At 35.6% G+C, this 23,266-nt stretch overlaps 1 protein-coding gene across 1 annotated transcript in view; it reads right to left on the reverse strand.

Moving 5' to 3' along the window:
* KIF5B (kinesin family member 5B) overlaps positions 1–23,266 on the reverse strand; it is a 46,516-nt gene that overhangs the window by 17,622 nt on the left and 5,628 nt on the right. Inside the window, exons 2-14 of the mRNA XM_059404366.1 lie at positions 20,309–20,396; positions 12,194–12,267; positions 11,174–11,278; positions 10,446–10,494; positions 9,824–9,879; positions 9,644–9,731; positions 9,334–9,458; positions 8,165–8,269; positions 7,735–7,880; positions 6,630–6,778; positions 5,994–6,187; positions 4,185–4,253; positions 1,856–2,062 (exon numbers count right to left, since the gene is read on the reverse strand). Coding sequence (XP_059260349.1) covers positions 1,856–2,062; positions 4,185–4,253; positions 5,994–6,187; positions 6,630–6,778; positions 7,735–7,880; positions 8,165–8,269; positions 9,334–9,458; positions 9,644–9,731; positions 9,824–9,879; positions 10,446–10,494; positions 11,174–11,278; positions 12,194–12,267; positions 20,309–20,396 — 1,455 coding nt within the window. The remainder of the gene's footprint in view (positions 1–1,855; positions 2,063–4,184; positions 4,254–5,993; positions 6,188–6,629; positions 6,779–7,734; positions 7,881–8,164; positions 8,270–9,333; positions 9,459–9,643; positions 9,732–9,823; positions 9,880–10,445; positions 10,495–11,173; positions 11,279–12,193; positions 12,268–20,308; positions 20,397–23,266) is intronic.

A 23,266-nucleotide genomic window follows, 5' to 3' on the forward strand; every position in this document is an offset into this window, starting at 1 on the left:
TCTACATATACAGTCACTGGGAAAGTCCACTTGATAATTACTACTTCTTTGATATTATGACATAAGCAATTATCTAGGAGATACTGATGAAGTAGCATTACTGAGTTTAATTAAGTTTAAAATAATAGCTGCTTTACCAGCAACAAAATCACCATAATTTTGAAAAGTCCAGCCTCAGTTGGCCATATTAAAACTAATCACTATACCACAGGTCAGATATTAAAAGTCAGTAAGTTGCATTAAAAATTGCAGTAGCGGGACGCCTAGGTGGCTCAGCTGGTTAGACGACTGCCTTCGGCTCAGGTCATGATCCCAGAGTCTTGGGATCGAGTCCCGCATCGGGCTCCCAGCTCCACGGGAAGTCTGCTTCTCTCTCTGACCTTCTCCTCGCTCATGCTCTCTCTCACTGTCTCTCTCGCAAATAAATAAATAAAATCTTAAAAAAAAAAAAAAATGCAGTTGCTTGGGGCGCCTGGGTGGCTCAGTGGGTTAAAGCCTTTTGGCTCAGGTCATGATCCCAGGGTCCTGGGATGGAGCCTGCACTAGGGCTCTCTGCTCAGTGGGGAGCCTGCTTCCCCCACCCCCGCCTGCCTCTCTGCCTACTTGTGATCTCTATCTGTGAAATAAATAAATAAAATCTTTGAAAAAAAAAAAAATGCAGTTGCTTTTAATAAAGATTCCATTATTTCGGTTTGTTGTTTCTTCTGGACATTTTCCTAAGTTTCTGAGTACCAGTAGTGTGTCCACCCAATTTAATCTAAAATACCAGGCATACCTGTCAAGTCTCATAAGGTAGTGTATATTAACATCTAAATCACCAGGTATTTCCTCTAACAACTGAGTAGCAATGCTGTACACATATAGAACACTGTAAGGATTCTCACTTCTACTACCAACGTAGTGCTGACAGATTCAGCTTTGTAACTGAGACACAGAGAGAACTGTCATAAAGACTGAAACTGGAGACCGAAGACCAACTTACAGCTTAGAGTTGTAAGAAATTCCCGTTGTTCTTCCAAACAGTAATTAGATGTGCTAATAATGCAAACTCAAGGGCACCTTGACCTCCATACTATTAAATTGTAACTTTGGAGATTAACAGGGAAAAATGAATTTCTCATCAGGGGCATGAAACCTTTAAAAATAGATTGACTGCTTTTCTTTAAATAGGTGAACATGGATAGGGAAATAAGTAGTGAACACTGACACTGAGTTCAACTCTAGATGTGGTTTCCAGACAAGAAGTTGGTATTGACAGTAATAAAATGTTAGTAGTATGAGGGCTCTTCCATGATGCTACTGCAAGTATAGTAGTCACAATCACAGTTATATACTACCTTTGGCATCACTCTAGGAGAGTGGCAAATCCTGTTTTATAGCAATAATAACAAATAAAGATCCTTATTTATTGCAGAATCGCAAGGAAGAGCCTTCACTTCACTTCGCTACTAGGTAGGCTCTGTGCCAGGGACTGGGAATATAACAGTAAACAAAACCCAGGTTATAGAAAATTGTATCTCCTTCTCTTATTTTTAAGTGCACATTTCTTACTTAGCAGTCATCTAATAACACTACTGAACAATCAGAAGTTAAACTTATTTTTCCTTTAACATTAGACTATTGGGAATAGCCAACAAGTCTTCAAATGGCATTTTAATTACCTTTTAACAGATCTTCAGGAACTAAAAGATAACTCTCTTCCTTCACCTCTAAGGTTTTATATAAAGGAGGGACTGAAGTTAAGGCTTAGAATGCCTTAAGATACTATCAGTATTAAGCTTACTAGAAAGAAGTTAGTTAATTTCAATTAAGAATGCTTTTACTAAAATATTAAGAAAACAGAATTATAACCTACCGATTTCTGATTTAGTTCATCACTAAGCAATTCATATTCCTTAGTTTTATCTTCAACTTCCTGAGATTTCTGATCATAATTGACAGCAAGCTCCTCTAAGGCTTGCAAAACTTCTTTTACTTCTTCTTTAGAGGCATCATTTTCTGCTTGCAGGCGATTCAGTTCAGCTTGCATGTTATCTTGATCCCTTCTCGTAGATGCCAAAAGCTATATGAAAGAATAAAAGTATACAGGTTTTAAAAAGGTATACAAATTTAACAAAGAATAAAATGCGGATGCTATTAACTGTGTGGACACTTATTCATTCAACAGATTTACTGACTACTATATGCAGGCACTGTGATAGACACTGTGGGAGACAGCAAGAAAATGAAAAAGACTTTGTCTTTGAAGAATCTAGTAGAAAAAAAAAAGGTACATAAATAGATGCAATACATGATGGAATGTTAACTAAGCCATAAAGGAGGGAGTGGACATGACAAAGTGCTTGGCAGTATGTATGTATGTATTTATTTATGCTTGGTAGTATTTAAAACAGTATTTCTGCAGGTTATTCATGAAGAAGGTGGCAAGAATTGAGCCAATTTTAGTCATGTGCAAATTAATTTAATGGAAAGGAAAAGGCATACTAGGTTCATGAATAATGAGCACAGAAAAAGAAATTAGTAGATATCTAGAAGATATGCTTTAAAGTTTAGATTTTCTTTGGTCAAAAAGGGGTGGCACCTGAGCTATGCCTCAGGAAAACTTAGCATCAACATACAAAATTTGAACTGCAGAGAAGCCAAGAGGCTAGTTAGAATACTGCAAACATCTATGATCAGTGGCTTTTAAGTGGGAGAGGCATCTGGCAATTTGTAGGAATATTTCTTTCTTTTTTTTTTTTTTTTAAAAGATTTTATTTATTTATTTGAGAGAGAGAGATCACAAGTAGGCAGAGAGGCAGGCAGAGAGACAGAGAGGAGGAAGCAGGCTCCCTGCTGAGCAGAGAGCCCGATGTGGGACTCAATCCCAGGATCCTGAGATCATGACCTGAGCCGAAGGCAGCGGCTTAACCCACTGAGCCACCCAGGCGCCCCTGTAGGAGTATTTCTAATGGTGCAGAATGCTAATGGCACTTAGAAGTGGGGCCATGCAGGGGCGCCTGGGTGGCTCAGTGGGTTAAAGTCTCTGCCTTCAGCTCAGGTCATGGTCTCAGGGTCCTGGGATTGAGTCCCGCATCTATGCTCAGCAGGGAGCCTGATTCCTCCTCCCTCTCTCTCTGCCTGCCTCTCTGCCTACTTGTCATCTCTATCTGTCAAATAAAATAAATAAAATATTTAAAAAAAAAGAAGTGGGGCCATGCATGTTAAATGTCCTATAACAAACAGCACAGAATATTATAATGAAGAATTGTGTAGATGTTTATTAGTGACTTTTCTGAGAAAACATGCCATAACTGAAGTACAAAGATGATGTGACCAGGACTAAGTTGACTGATGGTGGCTATCTCTTCCTTATTGAAACTATATAATCTTTGCGCCCATCTCCAAAACAAACCTTGAATGAAGTACCATTTTTTAATTATCCCCCTGCTCTGCCAGATAAGATAAACTGAGGATCTAAACTAGGTGACAAACTAGAGAAGAGGAACTTGAAAGAACTATTATCAAAGTAAAGAAGGCAAAAATGTACAGGTTTGATAAAGGCAGACATGGTGGGAGAGTAAAAAAGGTTTCACTCAATGACATTCTCAATCCCACAGTCATACCTTAAATTATACAATTCTCAAAGACAGGTCCAAGCAATTCAGAGATAAGTTATTTTCTTTCTTTAATTATCCCTTTAAACCTCTATGTGTGTTTAAGTGAGGAATGACAATACAACATTGTGTTTTTAGTATTTCTTCCTTCATTTACATGTGGAAATACTCTCCACAAAGGGAGGAACAGTCTAAAGTTATCCCAGCCCAGTATAGTAAGTCTTTCTCAAGAATTAATAAGACATGTTTCAGGGGAGATAAGGACATAAAACAGCACTGTACATCAAGCAAGGAAAGTAGAAGACAGAATTAAAAACTCCAATAGAACTATATGAAAAGAATACTGAATAAAGTTTCCTCTCCCCTCCAGTTAGAACTCAAACTGAAAAAAACAGAAAAACCTTAAGAGGAAGTGAATCTTTGCTTTAATCCAATGATGTATCATATGCACAGTGAAGCATGGGAATATTAAAAAAACTTGTTGATGTACTCCAGTATATTCTAAGTTCTGTAGGTTCTTTTATGTTTAAATAATAGTGACAAACTATAAAGCTTTTTTGAAAGCAGTACATAAGGTATTCAACTTACTTCTTCTTGATCCAACATTTGTGTCTTCAGTTTCTCTACCAATTGGCTCTGTTGATTAATTTCTTCATCCTAGAATTTTAAAGTAGTAAGTTAATGAAGTAGCTCACAACCAAATTCTATTTTCTTTTTTTTTTTTTTTTTTTTTTTTTTTTTTTATAGATTTTTTTTAAGATTTTATTTATTTATTTGACAGAGAGAAATCACAAGTAGACGGAGAGGCAGGCATAGAGAGGAAGGGAAGCAGGCTCCCTGCTGAGCAGAGAGCCCAATGTGGGACTCGATCCCAGGACCCTGAGATCATGACCTGAGCCGAAGGCAGCGGCTTAACCCACTGAGCCACCCAGGCGCCCCCAAATTCTATTTTCTAATACAAATAGGAAGATTACTATTCCCCCAACCAAAATATTTCAGAACTGTTTCACTAAATTCAGCCTAGCTTATTTCAATCTCCTAGAAAAAAGTTGAAATAGCTGGAATTTCTTTCAGTTAATAACTGTAACATCACCCAATTTAAAAAGGCTTGTTTATTAAAAAAAAAAAAAAAAAAAAAAAAAAAAAAAAAAAAAAAATTAAAAAAAAAAAAAAAAAAAAATAAAAAAAAAAAAAAAAAAAAAAAAAAAACAGTTTAAAAGCAAAAACAATAAACATTTAAATTTATTACTGAAAATTATGGCCAGGCAGCTATTCCAAAACTGCCATATCTGTTTAAAATACATATAAGGGGCGCCTGGGTGGCTCAGTGGGTTAAGCCTCTGCCTTCAGCTCAGGTCATGGTCTCAGGGTCCTGGGATCGAGCCCCACATTGGGCTCCGTGCTCAGTGGGGAGCCTGCTTCCCCCCTCTCTCTGTCTTCCTGCCTCTCTGCTGCTTGTGATCTGTCAAATAAATAAATAAAATCTTTAAAAAAAGTAAGAAAATTAAAAAATAAAATAAAACACATATAACATATCACCTAAAACCAAAACCAGAACTATTTACTTCTCGTCTCTCCACTGCTCTTGTTTTCCCCTTCTTTTTCTGGTTCATAATTTATTTTTCACACTACTAATGGACATAATCAAAATAGGAAAACACTATTTCCACTTTATTTTGTTCCCTCTCTAATCTCCTGCATCACCTTTGAGTCCTTAGATCCCTGATTCTAAGAAATCGTTTCATTAAGGCTCTCCAATGACCCAATGCCGAATTTTCTTTTGCAAATTCTTTTAAAAGGAAAAAAATAATTATGTCTCACAGTTTCTGCATTAAAACAGAAACTGTGATTTTGTATTTTTATTAATACAGATGACCCTTGAACAATGTGAGGGTTAGTAACACTGACTGTCCCCCACCACAACAGAGTTAAAGATCCACAAATAATTTCTGACTTACCAAAAACTTAACTCTTACTAGCCTGCTGTTGAATGGAAAAGCTTACCAACGAACAAGTAATATATATTTTTTGTTAATGTATTATATTTATTTAAAAATTATTTTTATTTTTAATTTTACATTTATATTTTACATTTATAATTATATATTTTATAAAATAAGATTATTTTATATTTAAATATAATCCATATTTTAAGATAGCAAGCTAGAGAAATGTTATTAAAATCAGAAGAAAAATATATATTACTGTATTTATTGTAAAAATCCATATCTAAGCGGATCCATGCATTTCAAACCAGTGTTATCTGAGGGTCAACTTTACAATGATTTTCATAAGGTTAACAGAAACCAAAGAAGATGTATATTAAAATTAAAATTAAAAATAAAAATACCTATGCCATAACATTCTAAAACAAACTAGAAGATGAACAATACCTACCTTGTCATCAAGTTGTTTGTATAATTTAGCAATTTCTTCTTCACACTTTCTTCTTTCAGCATCAGTAAAGTTTCCAGTAACTCCAATTGTAGCTGCTGGTTTATCATTGGTAATAGTAATATCCTTATCTACTGCAAAAGCTTCCAAGTTGGCTTTCTCTTTGTCAAACTGCTCATCAATAGGCACTGTCTCTCCTAAAATAAGAGAAAGCATAGTTAATAAACTATCCACCTGTCTAAAATGAATTAAATTTTATCCAATTTCAACAGCTCTCACCAACTTTCTTATCAGCTAAGTCTGAGATTTGAGAATCTGCAATTACTTTTGACTCACCTCCATCTTCTAAATCCAGTCACCAAATCTTACAAATTCTATTACTTCACCCTACTGTAGGAACCTTGCCACCTGTGACTACTATAGCTTCCAAGATGGCCTCTGTGCCTCTATTTATCAATACAGATAAAATTAGGATTTAAAAGATTTTATTAAATTTTAATTGATGATCCCTAATTCTTAAAAAGTAAAAATGGATATGGTTTGTTATTTTTATTTATATTTATTATTAGTCTCAAATTTATAAAACAGCTTTACATTCATATTCAACAAACTACAAATGACATATTCATAAATTATTACCATTACGCCATCGGTTGAGTTCATTTTCAAGCCACTGAATGGTATTCCGCAGGGTCTTATTTTTTTCCTTTTCTCTTTCATATTTCTTTTTCCACTGTTCTGCGGTTAATTCTACATTTACACAAACTGTGTTCTTAATTGTTTTGGCCCTAAGAGAAGTAATAGCAGGAAAATAAAAAGTAACTAGAATTAAATATTTTCAATTGAAATCCATAGGTGTTACATGTATATGAAGTGGTGTGTGTGTGTGTGTGTGTGTGTATATATGTATTTTTGGTTATGCAATTTGACTATTCTTAATTATCTTTATAACTAAATACAAAGAACTGTAATTACTATAGTGCTTATTCACAAGCTAAGTAAATTTGTGTCAGTTCTCAAATTTGTGAATAGCTTAAAAAAAAAAACAACAAACAAAAACAAAAAAACCGGGTGCCTGGGTGGCTCAGTGGGTTAAGCCGCTGCCTTCGGCTCAGGTCATGATCTTAGGGTCCTGGGATCGAGTCCCGCATCAGGCTCTCTGCTCAGCAGGGAGCCTGCTTCCTCCTCTCTCTCTCTCTGCCTACTTGTGATGTCTCTCTGTCAAATAAATAAATAATCTTTAAAAAAAAAAAAAAAAAACCCAAAAAACTGATGAGGATAAAAAAACAAGGGCCCCTATTTTCCCAATTCATTTGCAAGGATAAATTAATAAAAAAAAAAGTACTGTTGAAGGTCAAAGATAAATCACCACTACCGACTTTCCTAGGTTAAGCAATTCATATTTGGCTATCCCATTACGTGAACCTATCACATATGTCAACATATACAGGATTATATTTGTCAAGCTTTTCTTTATTATCTGATTTAAATGCTTATTTTCTTTAATGCTGAATTAAAGCTTCTCATATAAATTTGACTCAAGTTAACATTTAACTTTGATATGTACTAAAACTTAATTCAAATCCAAGCAGCTTTAAAAATGGACCTTGTTTACATTATCTCTCAATTTAAGAGCTGCCTAACATATTACAAAATGCACTGATTTGAATAATACCTACCTGCATTTTCCTAGACCTAATAAACAAAAGACCTGTCATTTACACTTTGTATTTTAACAACTAACCTTTGACCAAACAGGAGCGTAGATTTTGTTTCAGATTCATTGTATGATGATGGAGAGCAGCAAATTACAATAGTGGTTCTACAGTTGCCACCTAATGAGTCTTGAAGGATTCTTGTCATTTTACTATCTCGATATGGAACATATGTCTATGAACATAAAAAACATAGAAGACCAATGGGTTTCTAAGGAATAAAATTTGTTACAGAAATATGTTACACTTTAAGTAAGTTACAAAGGGATTTTGGTTATTTTAACGGATTAATATTAAGAGAAGAACTAAGATCTACATACTAATACTATAAATTCCTGTAAGACAACTAATTCACACACACTGATTCAAACACACCGAATCTTTCACTCAAACATCCATGCATCTACACATATGGATCCCCAGAAGACAACAACAAGGAAAGAGAAGATGTGCACTCACGCTCCCCTCAGCCAGAGCAGAAATGACATTGCCAAGAGCAGAAAGGGATTTGTTGATGTTCTTCGCTTCATCCAGCACAGCGCCTTCAGCTCCAGTTTTACTAACCTACACATACGATTTCAAAAGAATGAAACAAAATTTTAAGCTTCTTCAAATTTTCTAAAAAGTTCAGGTCATCAATAGCCAACAAACAATAGCACAAAAACCTTCATGATTTTATTTGGCAAATATTTATTCTAAACTATCACTATTTCTTGAGCATTAGACTTCTGAGAACTTGGTCAAGTAACTAGGTACATGACAAGAATGTCAATAAGGAGATAACAAATTTTATTTCAAGTTTGTGCTCTTGAAAATAACAAATTTACATGTACATTTGCCATTTACTATTTATTAACCCCCTTTGCTTCATTTAAAAAAGGGAAAGCTTTTAACATTTGCTAAAGTATGTTGATACTGTAACTATTACAGACTGAATTTAAATATAAAAGCAAACTTCTTTTAAAAAGATGTGAAATACATATGTTAAAGATAGAATAAAATAGTATGTTAACAATACTGGCTGAAGAAAGACCTCTCAGAATTCATAAAAATCAAAGACAGGCTTTGAAGGATGTGTTCAAGACTTAAGTAAAAGGGAATAGGCATGTCATTTTAATCAGAAGAAAAATTAGCAAAATGGCCAAAATTGTTACAGAGATCAATTATTAAAATATTTGAACTTATTTTAATTTTCGCATAAACTAGAATCAGACTGGTAAATGGTATAGTCTGTAATTATTAAATAATCAACCAAGTGAAAGAAAGGGGTACAACCAAACCAGAGAAGACTAATGGATAGTTACCAGTTTTCACAGGGAGCCCCCAGGCAGTATGGTAAGGAAAAGGATACCTAATAAAATTTGTAACAATATATGCTAAAATAAATTCTCAATAAAATCATACACCTTAAGTCAAAGGTAACACCTATTGACTGAACTGGACTATGGCACAAATGGCAGTAATTTGGAACTGGATAAGCATTGTCATCAAAGCTTTTAACTCTCAGAAATATTAGCAAATCCAATTTTATAGTTTCTAATATGTTAATAATGAATAATGTCAAAGTCCAAATTCAAGCAAAAGTTTTTAAAAATGCTTAAGTATCTACCAGAATATAAAGATTTTACCTTTTCACTACCAGCTAAATCAACCAGATAAAGTTTTCCACTCAGCTTTTGTTCTGTTTGCGTGTTCTCTTGTTTTACATTAATAAGAAATATACTGTGACTCCTAGAGCTATGTTCATTCATATCTGCAATGAAATAACACAAACAACTATAAACAAACATGGCTTTCCCTTACTAATAAGTTCTAAAGCATTACTTTACATAGAAATCTAATACAGTTAATCAACTTCATAAAGACATTTAAAAGTCATAAGACATTTAAGGCAGCTTTGAACCTTAACTAGTGTTAATTAATAAACATCCTACTTACTTGTAACTGCTACATGTCTGTTGGACTTTCCTTCGTCGATGGTATCCATAACTTCATCTGGACTACATACAAAACGCTCTGTGCACCCCTATAAAATATTTTTTGAAGTATGTCAATAGCCTTAAAATTGTTTATCACAGGGCTTTTCTAAACAAGCATTCTGTATTATTTTATAAGTACCTTTACATAGGGTACTCGATTTTTATCTTCATGAACTGAAAGATTGGTCTTTGAAACTGAAAAAGAAAAATGAAGAGTATCAGCAACATTCTCCTCAACTCAAAAACTAGCTATGAAATAGCTTATTCAATTGATTGTTTCCTTTCCCAAGTGACCTAATAATAGATAAATTTTAAAAATACAACACACCGCTATTAAAAAAAGACTGCAGAAACAGTAGGGGATTTAAATAGAAAACTAATTGAGCAATATAGAATTTTAGGTCCAATGCAACCTCTACCACACACATTTGAAAATAACAATAACCCAGAGTGGTTTAATAGTCTGTCTGAGGGCAGTGAATCTAACTGACAGCTGACAGAAGACAAGGACTCACAACCTCTAACTGTAATTCAATTCTCTAATTACTACCTAAGAAACACAAACACCCATAAATATGTGCTTTAAGTAAGTTATTCAACAAGTCAAAAGCATTCAACTAACTTTAAAAGAACTTTAAAATATACCTGTTTCCTACAATTTAAGTCAATTTCATATAGGTCTCTTAGAAATGATTTCATATCTACTATTAAAAAAAGGTAACATGCTATTTTAAAATGCTAAGAGCAAAATTGTAACTTACCATCTAACAGGTCCCTTATCTTATCCAAATAAATTTCAAAATATGAAACCTGAAGGTAAAGAAATGAAGGAAAAAAGATTAAAATTTTAAAATAACTTATTCACTTGTTCATTAAAGTTAATGGGGCCCAGACTAGGGGACAGAGTTATCAACAACTCAGCCACAGCTCATGTTCTACCGGGAAGATATGAACTCTCTAAACTGGTCATGTAACGAAATAGCAATTTCCATTATGTATCTTCATCTAAAATGAATTAGACTCATGAGAACAGTAAGAACCTTTGAGTTCAGAGCACCTGGGTGGCTCAGTCAGTTAAGCAGCTGCCTTTGGCTCACTCAGGTCATGCGTGATCCCAGGGCCCAACAGGGTGTCTGCTTCTACCTCTGCATCCCTGCCCCCACCTCCACTTGTGGTCTCTCACTCTCTCTCTTAAAAATAAAAACTTTACCAGAACAACAACAACAACAACAACAAAAACCTTTGAGTTTAGTAACAAACTCCTTCACTTTTATAGAGAAGGAGGTGAAGACAAAAAAGAGGTTTTGTGACCCTGTTTAAGGTCATCTAATGGTATAAAGAACCCCAGTTTACTAACCCTAAAGATCTTTCCACTGTAACTGTCCAAAGAACTTTAAAAATATTTTTTAAAAAGGAAGAACATTTATTATTTCTTGGAGTAAAATTATTCTAGGTGTAAAACAACACAATCTTTCCCCAAGTCTTATACCTTAATATGAAATTCCAAATTTTCGTCCATGGAGTAAATGTAATTAAAAATATCTTGCACTATTCTTGGAATAATCCCCATGCCTTCTGGATCATGAAGTTTACCCTAAACAGAAAATGAAATGAGACTCAAAGAAATATGAATTAAAAGTAAAAATTTTCAATCTACAATTTGCAGTAAACAAGGGACAGTAATTGTAATTGTGGCCATTTTTTGGTGAAAACAGCTCTACAAATACCCCCAAAAAATCCAATTCAAGTATTACACATTGGTAATTTAAATACTGCATGTCAACAATAAGGGTTACCAATGGTTCTAAGCCTTTTATTTTGGATTTAGATTATCCATGCTTGTGCAATAAACTTATTTTCGAAAGAGGTTTTTAGTCTGTTTCTTCCCACATGTCTTTATTGTTCCTTCAAGTCAAATCAACACAAATGCTAGAAATGTCTTCATTCTCTGTAACTTTATGGAATAAGTAATATGAATTACACTAAAATAAGCAGTCATTTTAGACAGAATGCTCAGATAAATGATAAAAGCAGATGCTTTGTAGCAGCAGCATAAGATAACAAATGGGCTGTTTTCTAGATGAAAGTTTAGACAGGACCACATCTTACTAATAACAGCACCAAAAACTGTGGAGACATTCTTATTAAAGAGTTGCAGATATTTGGAGAGAATTAATTGCTCTGAATAGAAATGAAAACATATGAAACATTTAAAATTTCAAATTTCCATTATAAAGTAACAAGAAATTTCCATTAATTCTAAAATGCTCATCTTTTGTGGTTATGCTAATAAAACAAAGTTAAGATAGGATTTCAAGTATATAATGTCATTATTTGAACTCCAGGACTGATTAGATTACAACAATGAGGTTATCTGTATATTATATGTATCAGAGAATCCAATAAAGAGTAAATATGTTTAAGCATGATAAAATAATTTCACAAATAATGAAAGAATGCACACTCTTTTCCGCAAACTACAGGGCAAGTACAGATTATAAAATGTTACCTCCATTGTGTGTGTCTTCCCAGAGGACGTCTGTCCATATGCAAATATTGTTCCATTGTATCCTTCAAGTACATCTATGAGAAAATAAGAGATTTTATACCTCAGGGGAATTTTTTTTCCTCTAAAAAAGAGTCATAAGAAATTACTTAAGTGTCTTAGAAAACACTGAAAAAATTCACATAGATATTAACTGTTTCTCATCCATGCATAATAAAATCTGCACAAGAAAATATTGGGGGGGGGGTGTGACTGGGTGGCTCAGGTCATGATCCCAGGGTCCTGGGATCGAGCCCCACATCGGGCTCTGTGCTTAGCAGGGAGCCTGCTTCATCCTCTCTCTCTGCCTGCCTCTCTGCCTACTTGTGATCTCTCTCTGTCAAATAAATAAATAAAATCTTAAAAAAAAAAAAAGAAAGAAAGAAAATAGCTGTTGGAAGAATGATGAAGATTCAGATTTTCTTTACACGAATATGAAAGACACCATAAAAGTTGAAGTTTAGTTCATGAAATATTTATAAAGACTGAAGAGAAAGAAGAATATATTAATAGTAATTTTCTTAGTGATGATCCACCTAAGCAATTACTTTCTCTCTAGCCCAGATTACTTTCTGTGGTCAATGAAACACAAATTTTAAATTTCATTGTTTATGATCATCTCTTACATAAGTGCACATCTCAAAAGTCTTTACGTTGTATTCCAAAGCTTTATGTGATCTCAAAGGAAAAATTTTCTGCAAATTTACATACAGATATGAATTCATCTTTACAAATAGGATTGCTGATTAGTGGTTAACTGGTAGTTAAAGCTTACAAGCCCATACAATAGTCCTCCTTATACAAGCATCAAGCCCAGCTGTACCTCAAAAATAAATTTTCAAAATATCTGTGAAATTAAAAATAAAACTATTCTATCTTTAATATCTAAGTATCTTCCTTTACTAGGCTGAAGGGGAAAAAAAATGCGTAACAAGGTGACCTTTTGATTTTCAGTTTTCAGGGATTTGGTTTGTTCTGTTTTGGTTTTGCTGACAAAAAGGTACTATGAAATTACACTGTATTCCAGAGGAAGCCAAAGTAAAAAAGAGAAGCCTGTGTTGGAAATAGCACATGCTAAGTAAATTAGTAAGCAGGCCAATTCTTTTTTAAAACTTTTATTATTTAAAAAAAAAAAAAAATTTCAACACTGGGCACAACTAACTGGATATTAACAAATTTCCTATAGGCACATTTATTAATGAGAAAAAGAAGGTACTTATTTCCCTGGGAAAATTTTAAGAGAACTCAAATCACATTTAAAATAGGAGGCATTGGGGGTACATGGGTGGCTCAATAGGTTAAGCATCCTACTTGACTGGCCTCAGGTCATGATCTCAGGGTTTTGAGACTGAGCCCCGCGTCAGCTTAATACTCTTCTCTCCACCTCTAACCCTCCCCCAACCCACCTTTAAAAAAAAAAAAAGAAAGAAAGAAAGAAAAAAAAAATAGGGCTCCTGGGTGGCTCAGTTGGTTGGGCGACTGCCTTCAGCTCAGGTTGCAATCTTTGAGTCCTGGGATTGAGTCCCACATAGGGCTCCCTGCTCGACAGGGAGTCTCCTTCTCCCACTGACCTTTCTCCATTTGTGCGCTCTCTCTCTCTCTTTCTCATGCTTTCTCTCTCCCCCAAATAAATAAATAAAATCTTAAAAAAAAATAAGATGGCAATGCAGTATTTCTGAACAAGAAATTATCTGGAGAACGAAGTACAGACCCTTTCCAATTCACTCCCTTTACACATAATTGTTCTCAGTATATCGATGTCATACCTTCCGCTTAGGATGTTTTTATCAATCAAATAAAACCTAAGGAAAAAATTCAAATTTTTGTTATATCCATAAAATACTGGTGGGTGAATTAACAAGCGACTCTCTCAAGATCAACATGTAGTAGCATATACCTATATTATACCACATACCTGTGGTTATGTGAAACTGTATTCTATGAGGGCACCAAGGACAGCAAATGCATACATTTGCTTTCGGGACTTCAAGCATAACCTTAAAAATTTCACATGATTACAGAGATTATGGAATATTCAACATTCAAATACTTACTGAGCACCTGCCATGATCTACACTCCGCTCTTGGTGCAAGAGATACTAACAACAACAGATTAGGCAATTTCCTAATGCCACCTTATCACTAAGTAGTTTGACAAACACTTATTAATTAGGAAAATAATTTTTGCCTACCTTCAAATCCATCCCTGACTTTATTTTCTACACTGACTTATTCCCAACAAATCTAAACATACAGATAAAGGGAATACATTTTACAGTGTACATTCCTATAACTTCCACCAAGACTCTACCATTAACACTTTTATAATTTTACTGTTTAATCATGTATCTATTCATTCATCTCATGTTTTAATGTATTTCAAAGTAAACTAGACTTCAGTACACTTTCACCTGAATACTTCACCATGCAGGTATCTTTAACTAGGATTCATTTTCCAGTTTTATTCCTGAGGTAAAATTTATATACAATGAAATGTACCTATCTTAAGCATGGATCTTTAAAAAAAATTATATTCATCTATTTGAAAATCTGAGAGAGCATACATCTGTAATCAGGTAAAATTAGACACTTTCTGTCCTGCCTCTTGTTTGCCACCTCCCACCATCCTTCCTCTTACACTGCTGTTTTGTGTTGGTCAAAATGATCAAATCTGACAATTTCACATTCAAATTCAGTTACACCATAATGTATGCTGTTCCTCACACTGTGATACTCTTCTCATGTGGGTATGCATTGGTCCATGTGTCATCTCTACCAGGAAGGCAACCTCCTTTCCTTCCTACTCTGTGCATCCTTTAAGACTAGCTTAGACTTTGCTTTCTCCTCCAACCCAACTATATAAACCAGTCATCTCATTCTATGTGTTCTTATAGCATCTACATTTAAACATTATATTTATAGCTGCACATTGCAACTGTCAATTTACTTATCTGCCTTCTTCACCAGCTTTTAAACTCCTTGAGGCCAGGGCTGTGCTTAACTCCAAGCACAGTGACTGGCACTTAGTAAGAAGTCAAATGCTTGCTGAATCATTATTGCCATTACTAACACAGAGCACCTTTCTAAAGCCTCCCTCCCTGTTTAAAATATACTTTTGCTGTTCTTGTGAGAAACAGAGATGGACAACTATGGGTATGTACTACTTCTCTCATACTTTGTAAAAAAGAAAAACATTTAGTAAGCAAGATAACAGCATAACACCTTCGAAAAGTCACCTCTCTCTGAACTTCCTCAAGAGGAAACGTCCTCATCAACAAAGGGGAAGGCTTAATTAAGAGAAGGCTACGAAAATTAGAAGTCCTCATATAAAATTATTACTGCTAACATCTGAGAACATACAATGTGCCAGGCTCTTATAATTTTTCATATATTAATGTATTAAATCCTCAGCAAACTCTATGAAAGGTACTATTTGTAATCCCACTTTATAGATGATGAAACTGAGAAAAGAGATATTAATTTGCTCTACTTCCACAGCTAGCAAGATGGAGGTGGGATGCAGACCCAGACAATCTTGGTTTTAAGGACATACTCGTAACCACTGCACTGTACTATCAAGGAACACAGGAACTAAAATAAATATATGGCAGGCCACATCTGTTTAAATTAAAAGTAAATGCTGTGGCAGCCAGTTCAGGTCAGGAAGCTATGGTAGGAAATCCATGAAGACCTGGTATGATGGGTAGCATACAGCAAGTACTGAGTAAGTGACAACTACTTCATACATGGAAGTAAAAAGATATCACTCAGATTTGGAATTCACTAGAGAATACCAGTGGGTTAGCCTCATTCAAAATAAAGAAAACTTATCTAATGAAGCTACAGAAAGGAAAAAGGAATAACTCTGTACATAATAAAGTTATATGTGTGTGTGAACATATATATATATTCACACACACACAAACTTTTACAGAAATTCATATTATGAAACAGTGCTTCAGCCAACTGACAGAGGAGCCCAGACAGTACCAGTTGCTTCAGGTCACCCTTGGCAGCTTGCTCATCAAATCTACATCTCAGAAGAAAAACCTACTCCCACATCATTTTGCTGATCGCTACCTACCAGAAGTTTCTAACCTTGGTCTTCCAAAAGGTTTGTTTGCCAATGACTGTCCCAACTCCACCCTGCCATGTATTTAATTAGTTTCCCATCCTCAGACCTCACCAGGAACCCACCATTTACCTCATTTCTTTCCTTAAATCCATGTTTATTTCCTGGTAACTCCTCCACATTCATAATCTTGTCCTGGACAAGTCCCACTACCTACTATATCCAGTCTCCTCCAAAGTGGTTGAGAGCATTTGGATGAAGACAAAAGGAGTTAAGTCAGGTGACACTTTTCTAATATAAATTTCTGTGGCAAAGCTGCCACAGAAGCTGGAGACAGTGACAGAGCTTTCTACTACAATAGTTACTTGAAGTCTAATTTTGTTGAGTGAAAACACTGTAGGCTATGAATTATCCCAAGCACAATTATTGTTGATTAAATCACGAAAGTAATTTCTTCTCTCAGAAGAGAAGAAACAAGCAGCAATTGGTATCTGTTGTGCTTGCTTCTTCATACCAGGCCCTGGGTAAAGTTCTTTTACATGAATCCTCTTTTTAAATCTTCACAGACCCTTATTTTGCAAAACAAGAAACACAGACATAGAAAAGTTAAGTAACTTCCCAAAAGTCACAGAGCTAAGAAGTGGCAGAATCTAAATTCCAATCTAGGTTTATCTGATTCCAAAGCCTATCCACACAGCAAATAAAGGAACTGCTATTCATTGGGGCGCCTAGGTGGCTCAGTGGGTTAAGCCTCTGCCTTCTGCTCAGGTCATGATCCCAGGGTCCTGGGATAGAGCCCCGCATCAGGCTCTCTGCTCAGGAGGGAGCCTGCCTCCTCCTCTCTCTCAGCCTGCCTCTCTGCCTACTTGTGATCTCTGTCTGTCAAATAAATAAATTAATAGAAACATGTACCTTAGGACTTTAGGACAACAGATTCCAAAGAGTTCTAAGAAAGGTAAGATATGAGACCATTATTAAGAGACTATATAGGGTATAAGCTTTTTAAAATATTCAGAAAAAGACTAATGTCTGAGTAGACCTATACTGCCCAGAAAATAAAATGTTAACAGACAGTATAAGACAGAGGGTAGTCCCATTTTATTAACACCTTCTTCAATATTATCCTGAAAATGAAACAACAGAATAAACAGTCAAGAGAGACTTCAAGGCTGAGGTCTGAGACAATGAAAAGAACGGTTTTAAGTGAGCTCAAGTTTCTAATTATAAGAGAATATTTCATAGATAAAAATTTCCCAGCTACTATAGCTGATTTTTAAAAGCCACGGAGAACAAAAGCAACAAAAGATGACTAACTTGTAAATGTTATACTTATTTTCAAAAAGGAAAAATGATAGATTATTTTTGGTACACCAAAATTTCACTGAGGAAAACCTACAGTTGAACTAAACTCATTTCCTGTACCATGACTTCATAAAAGGACCCAAGTTTTTCATCATATTCTTGTTGACATGCTGATAAAACTAAAAACCAGCGAACTATACAAGAGAATCGGAAGTTGGCTGACTACCCAGTGCAACTTTTAGAAGACTAGTAAGGACCACAGCCCATTAAGCATCTTATAAATGATTTAGAATAATATTTTTCAAACAACAATGTCTATAAATAAGGAGTTTAGCAGAATTCCAAAATCCTGCTGGATTTGGATTAATTTCAATAATCCAAATATGCTGAGAGCCAACACATATCCCTAACAAGATAACCATAAAAACAAAACTCAAAATATAATCAAGAGCTAAAACGAACAACAGGGAATCCACACTTTAAAAGCTAACAGTCAAGGGCCCCTGGGTGGCTCAGCTGTTAAGTGCCTGCTTTCAGCTCAGATCATGATCCTGAGGTTCCTGGGACTGAGCCCCACATTGGGCTCCCTGCTCTGTGGGAAGCCGCTTCTCCCTCTCCCATTCCCCCTGCCTGTTTCCCTCTCTTGCTGTCTCTCTGTCAAATAAATAAATTGAAATTAAAAAAAAAAAAAAAAAAAAGCTTACAGTCAAATTTTAAAAACTTCAAGTATTGAATGGGATTTAATGTTGGCTCCAGCAGATGTGAAAAAGACCTTAAACACTTAAATTGCTCTTGAGCTCATGAATCAATACCTTAGTATTTTTTAAAAAGTAATGTAAAATCTTAGTCTGTACTGATGAAAAAAGTACACTGAAATACAAAGAATGTAATATAATTGTGTTCTGTAACAGATCCACTTGGAAAACTATTTGATGCCTACAAACAAAAGATGACACTGCCTGTTCTTCCTGCAATCATTTATAGAATCAAGTTAATTCTCCAACAGCTTCTATGAGTTTTTCAGCATCCAGTCCACTCTCTCACTAATACCATTCCTGTTCTAATTCTTGATGGTTCCAGTGTCCATGTAACAGATGATCCTACTAAAATACCTAGTTTTCTCCAGATGCCAACTAACCTCTAGACCTTTTCATTACTACCTACACTGCCTTCCTAATGTTAATTAAGTACTACCTCCTATTATTCCTTCTAGTACCCTGATTTCAAAAAACATTCGAGCCCACAAAGACTGTAACAAACTAATCTTACCACTTCCTTTCACTGTCCCTCAAACCCATTCCCCCCAGCTGTATTCTCCTTCCTCTCATTCACCTTAGATTCCATGGATCACTATTATCATTCTCTTGATTCATCCTCAATTCTTTTGCCCTTCTCCCCCTCTTTTATAATCGCCTGGCAAAACCCAACTAGGTAAATCCAGCTCTTCTGGCAGCTAACCTCAAGTGGGCCCTTGGCAATGCTGCCTGGCAATACTGCCACATTTCTTTAGTCCCTTCCCTTCTACTGCCAGACAACTTCACTCCTTCTCTTAGAACTGCCTACCCCATCTTCACTCTGGGCTAACTTTGTACCCGTGATCATAAACAAAATGGAATTTTGAAAATCTGTATTTTCTTCCATCACACCTATAGACTTAGTTCTACCCAAAAACTCTACCTCTTCTCCTCTTACTGGATGAACTGTTTGTGCTCCTACTTAACCCTAACCTGTCCACCCTTATACTGAATTCCATCCTCTCCACTCTAGGGAATGTTACAAGACAGGTTTTTGCCACAATCTAAGAAGTACTTTCTAACAATTAGAGCTGACAAAAAGTAGAATAAATTATATCACAAAGTAATGGCTATTTAACTCGAAGATTCCTTTGACAAAAGGGAGTTATGTAGTAATTGGAAGTCCAAATAATCAATCACACCCTCTCAGCTCCAGGGTTCTATGGTTTTAGAAAGTATAAACTTGAAAAAGCTTAGTATAAAGTAATAGTATTAACTGGAACGTACGCACTTTTCTCACCCTTGGTAACCTCTGTTAAATTCTTCAAGTGTTTTTCTGTTGAACACAAGAGGAGTCTTTGGGGAAGAAAGAACAATGGAATGGAAGAATGACCAATTGCTACCATTTTCTACTACTATTTAGAAACCCATTTAACCATTTTGTAATCATTCTCAAACTGCTGCATTTCCAGAACTGCTACCTTAAAAATTCTCTTGTGAATATCTAATAGAACTGCATCTTCCAAGAACAAGTGTGTAATTCTAATATTCTTATACTACCTTTCACTAAGTATTGTGTATAAATTACATCATGGAGGGGTGCCTGGGTGGCTCAGTCAGCTAATCAGCTGCCTTCCGCTCAAGTCATGATCCCAAGGTCCTGGGATGAAGCCCCACGTTGGGCTCCCTGACCAGCAGAGAGCCTGCTTCTCCCTCTCCCTCTGTCTGCAGCTCTGCCTACTTTGTGCTCTGTCAAATAAATAAAATCTTAAAAAAAAAAAAAAAAAATTAGATCATGGAATTTGAGCCATAATGTGTTTACTAATTGTATCTGATCTTTTCATTATTTAAACAACTGTCTTCTACAATTAACTAAAAAAAGGAGTGCATTAAAAATGAAAAAATTGGGCAATGGGAAAGATCACAAAATTTTACCTTTTGTTAAGACAACAGCATGTTAAATATATTTACCTTTAACAATCTTCTTTGCACAGTCATTATACACTTGCTCTTGAGAGGTGTTTGACTGGAACACTCGGTCAAATGCATACGGCTTGGACTGAAAAATAGAAACAAAGATTTCAACTACACAAAGTAAAGGTGAACGGCCACTTCTAAGTTCCTTTAAAGATGTCATTATATATTTAACCTTCTAAATAGAGTACCTACTATATATATTACTTCGTGTCACAGAATCTTGTGGAAAGGACCTTAAGGATCACAAAGTACAAATCCAATAGAATGAACTCCACAAAACCAAAAATGTCTATTTTTGTCTTTGTTCTATTTCCAGGGCTTACCACTACTATAACAAGCACTCATACATTGCTGAGTGAATTTTATTTAAGGACTGTCTACTCTGGCAAGCACTAAGACTATACTTTCAATAATAGTATCATTTTGCCGATAAAGAAACTAGAATCCTGAAATGTAAAAAAGGTGTTAATGACAAAATTAAAATTTAAATTCAAATCTCCCACCAATTCAGAGCTCCCTCCACTACTCCCATTAGGCTTTTCATTTTACTGCAATAGCTTTTCAGTCATTTCATTCATTTAAAAATTTTTATGGGATGCCCGATATACTAGACATACATCTCACTAGAATGATGACCAAGACAGAGACATGCTTTAGTGGAGGTTAAGTAATAGTGGGACAGACATTAGACAAATAATTATGTGACTAGCATTCTGACTCATGCAACAGAATGCTATGAGAGCATATAAGAGAAGAACATGAATCTGGGAGAAGGCAGAAGAATGCCAGGGAACCACTCTGGAGAAGGGATATTTAAGAACTGAAAAAAAGAGTAGCACCTAGCTCATTGCTTGCCTCTTCAATATACTAGTCTCGGGAGGGTGAATGCAGGAAGTACCCTAGGTACTGGACACATAAATCCTAAGGCAGAGGGCGCCTGGGCGGCTCAGTTGGTTAGCTGCTTCTGCTCAGGTCAGGATCCCAGTGTCCAGGGATGGAGCCAAGGATCTGGATCCCTGCTTAGCGGGGAGCCGGCTTTTCCCTCTCCCTCTGCCTGCTGCTCCCCCTACTTGTACACACTCTCTGTCAAATAAATAAATAAAACCTTAAAAAAAAAAAAAAAAAGATCCTAAGGCAGAAATGAGGCTGCAGAATGCAATAAACCAAAAGTTAAGTTGGAAGTTATGGAGCAAAGCTCCAATGTGACAACACAGTAAAAAGGCAAATAACAGCAGTATTATTTTGAAAAGTTCTGACCTTGTGGGTCTCCTGAAAGGATCCTGGGGACTCATTTAAAGAACTGACAGTCTGAAGTTGAGCCAGAGGGATGAAATGAAAAATATTAGAGTATAGCATCCATGCAAGTGAAGGAAAAATTACTGAGGGAGTGATTGTGTCAAATATAGCTGTGAGGTCAAGGCAAAATTGAAAATAGCCATTTAAAAAGGTTAGCGTGGAAAGAGATTAAAAAAGAATGGGAAGTAGGGGCACCTGGGTGGCTCAGTTCTTAAGCATCTGTCTTCACCTCAGGTTATGATCCCAGAGTCCTGGGATCAAGTCCCATTGGGCTCCCTGCTCAGAGGGAAGCCCCCTTCTCCCTCTCCCAGCCCCCCTGCTTGTGTTTCCTCCTCTCTTGCTGTGTCTCTCTCTGACAAATAAATAAATAAAATCCTACCAAAAAAAAAAGAAAGAAAGAATGGGAAGTAACTAAGTAGAGAAATCTGGCTGAGGGTCTAAAGACTTTTTTTTTAAAGGACAAGATCTGAGCAGGTTTAAATGTTGGCCGGAACAATCTAGTAAACTAAAAGAAAAAATAACATATACAGATGTAAGAGGAGAGCAAGGAGGTCTAGTATTTGAAAGTATATGCTTGCTCTCTACCCTTTCTTAAAGGAAAGGAAGGAATCTAGACCTTAAATACAAAACAATCATGGCCATCCAAAAAATCCTTAACTTTATAGAATACTTCCTAGGCCTCTGCTAAAAAAGACCTTACTTTTTAGGAATTATGCTTCACAATCTCCTTCCCCAAAACTTGGAATAACAGTTAAAATGAAAAGTACAATGAAACAGACATTCCTAAATGGCTATCCAAAATCATTAATAATTCTCCTTCCCTTTGCAGCTTCCCATTACATAGGCTGGGAAGCTAACTACCTGATAGCCTAGTCTCCTTGCAACCAGTGGCCACATGACCCATTTCTGGATACTACAAAGTAAGTGACGGTCTGCTGAAGGGTCTTGGGAAGGGGTTTTGTTTTTTTTCTTTGATAGAAAGGACCATCTCAGCTGTAGCTGCCCTTTCTCCTTTCTGGAATGATGAAGCTGTAGCATCCATCTTAAAAACATGAAGAAAAATCAATAGCTTAAGGATGACAATAGATAACAGATTCAGTAAGCAGCAGCACTAGGGGCCCATCTCCAGACTTTTAACATGTAAGAATAATAATCTCTTTAAATCTCTTTGTTGTTTGTTTGCCCTCTGCAGCAGAAAGCATTCTTAAAGGATATACTATGATGACTTCACTTTGGCATCAATTAAAAGTTGGCATCTTAATGTCTATTCTTTGCCTGTGAGACAAACATAAAAGTGTCCTTAAAAAAAAAAAAAAAAAGATAGATTGATTTATTTGGCAGAGAGAGACACACAGACACACACAGAGAACATAAGCAGGAGGAGCCAGAGAGGAGAAGCAGACTCCCCACCAAGCAGGGAGCCCGATCTGAGACTCTATCCCAGAACCCTGGGATCATGACCCCAGCTGAAGGCAGCCACTTAACGACTGAACCACTCAGGCACCCCTAAAAGTGTCCTTTTGCTAAAATTCTACAAAGACATTAACCTTCAATTTTACAGGTGCAACGAAAAAAGAGACAATCTATTCTTTTAGTGATTATACAAGACGTATTTGTGATAAACAATTTTTTTTGTGATAAACAATTTTTAAAACA

Source organism: Mustela nigripes, chromosome 6 (assembly GCF_022355385.1).
Source record: "Mustela nigripes isolate SB6536 chromosome 6, MUSNIG.SB6536, whole genome shotgun sequence".
Classification (NCBI taxonomy): Eukaryota; Metazoa; Chordata; class Mammalia; order Carnivora; family Mustelidae; genus Mustela; species Mustela nigripes.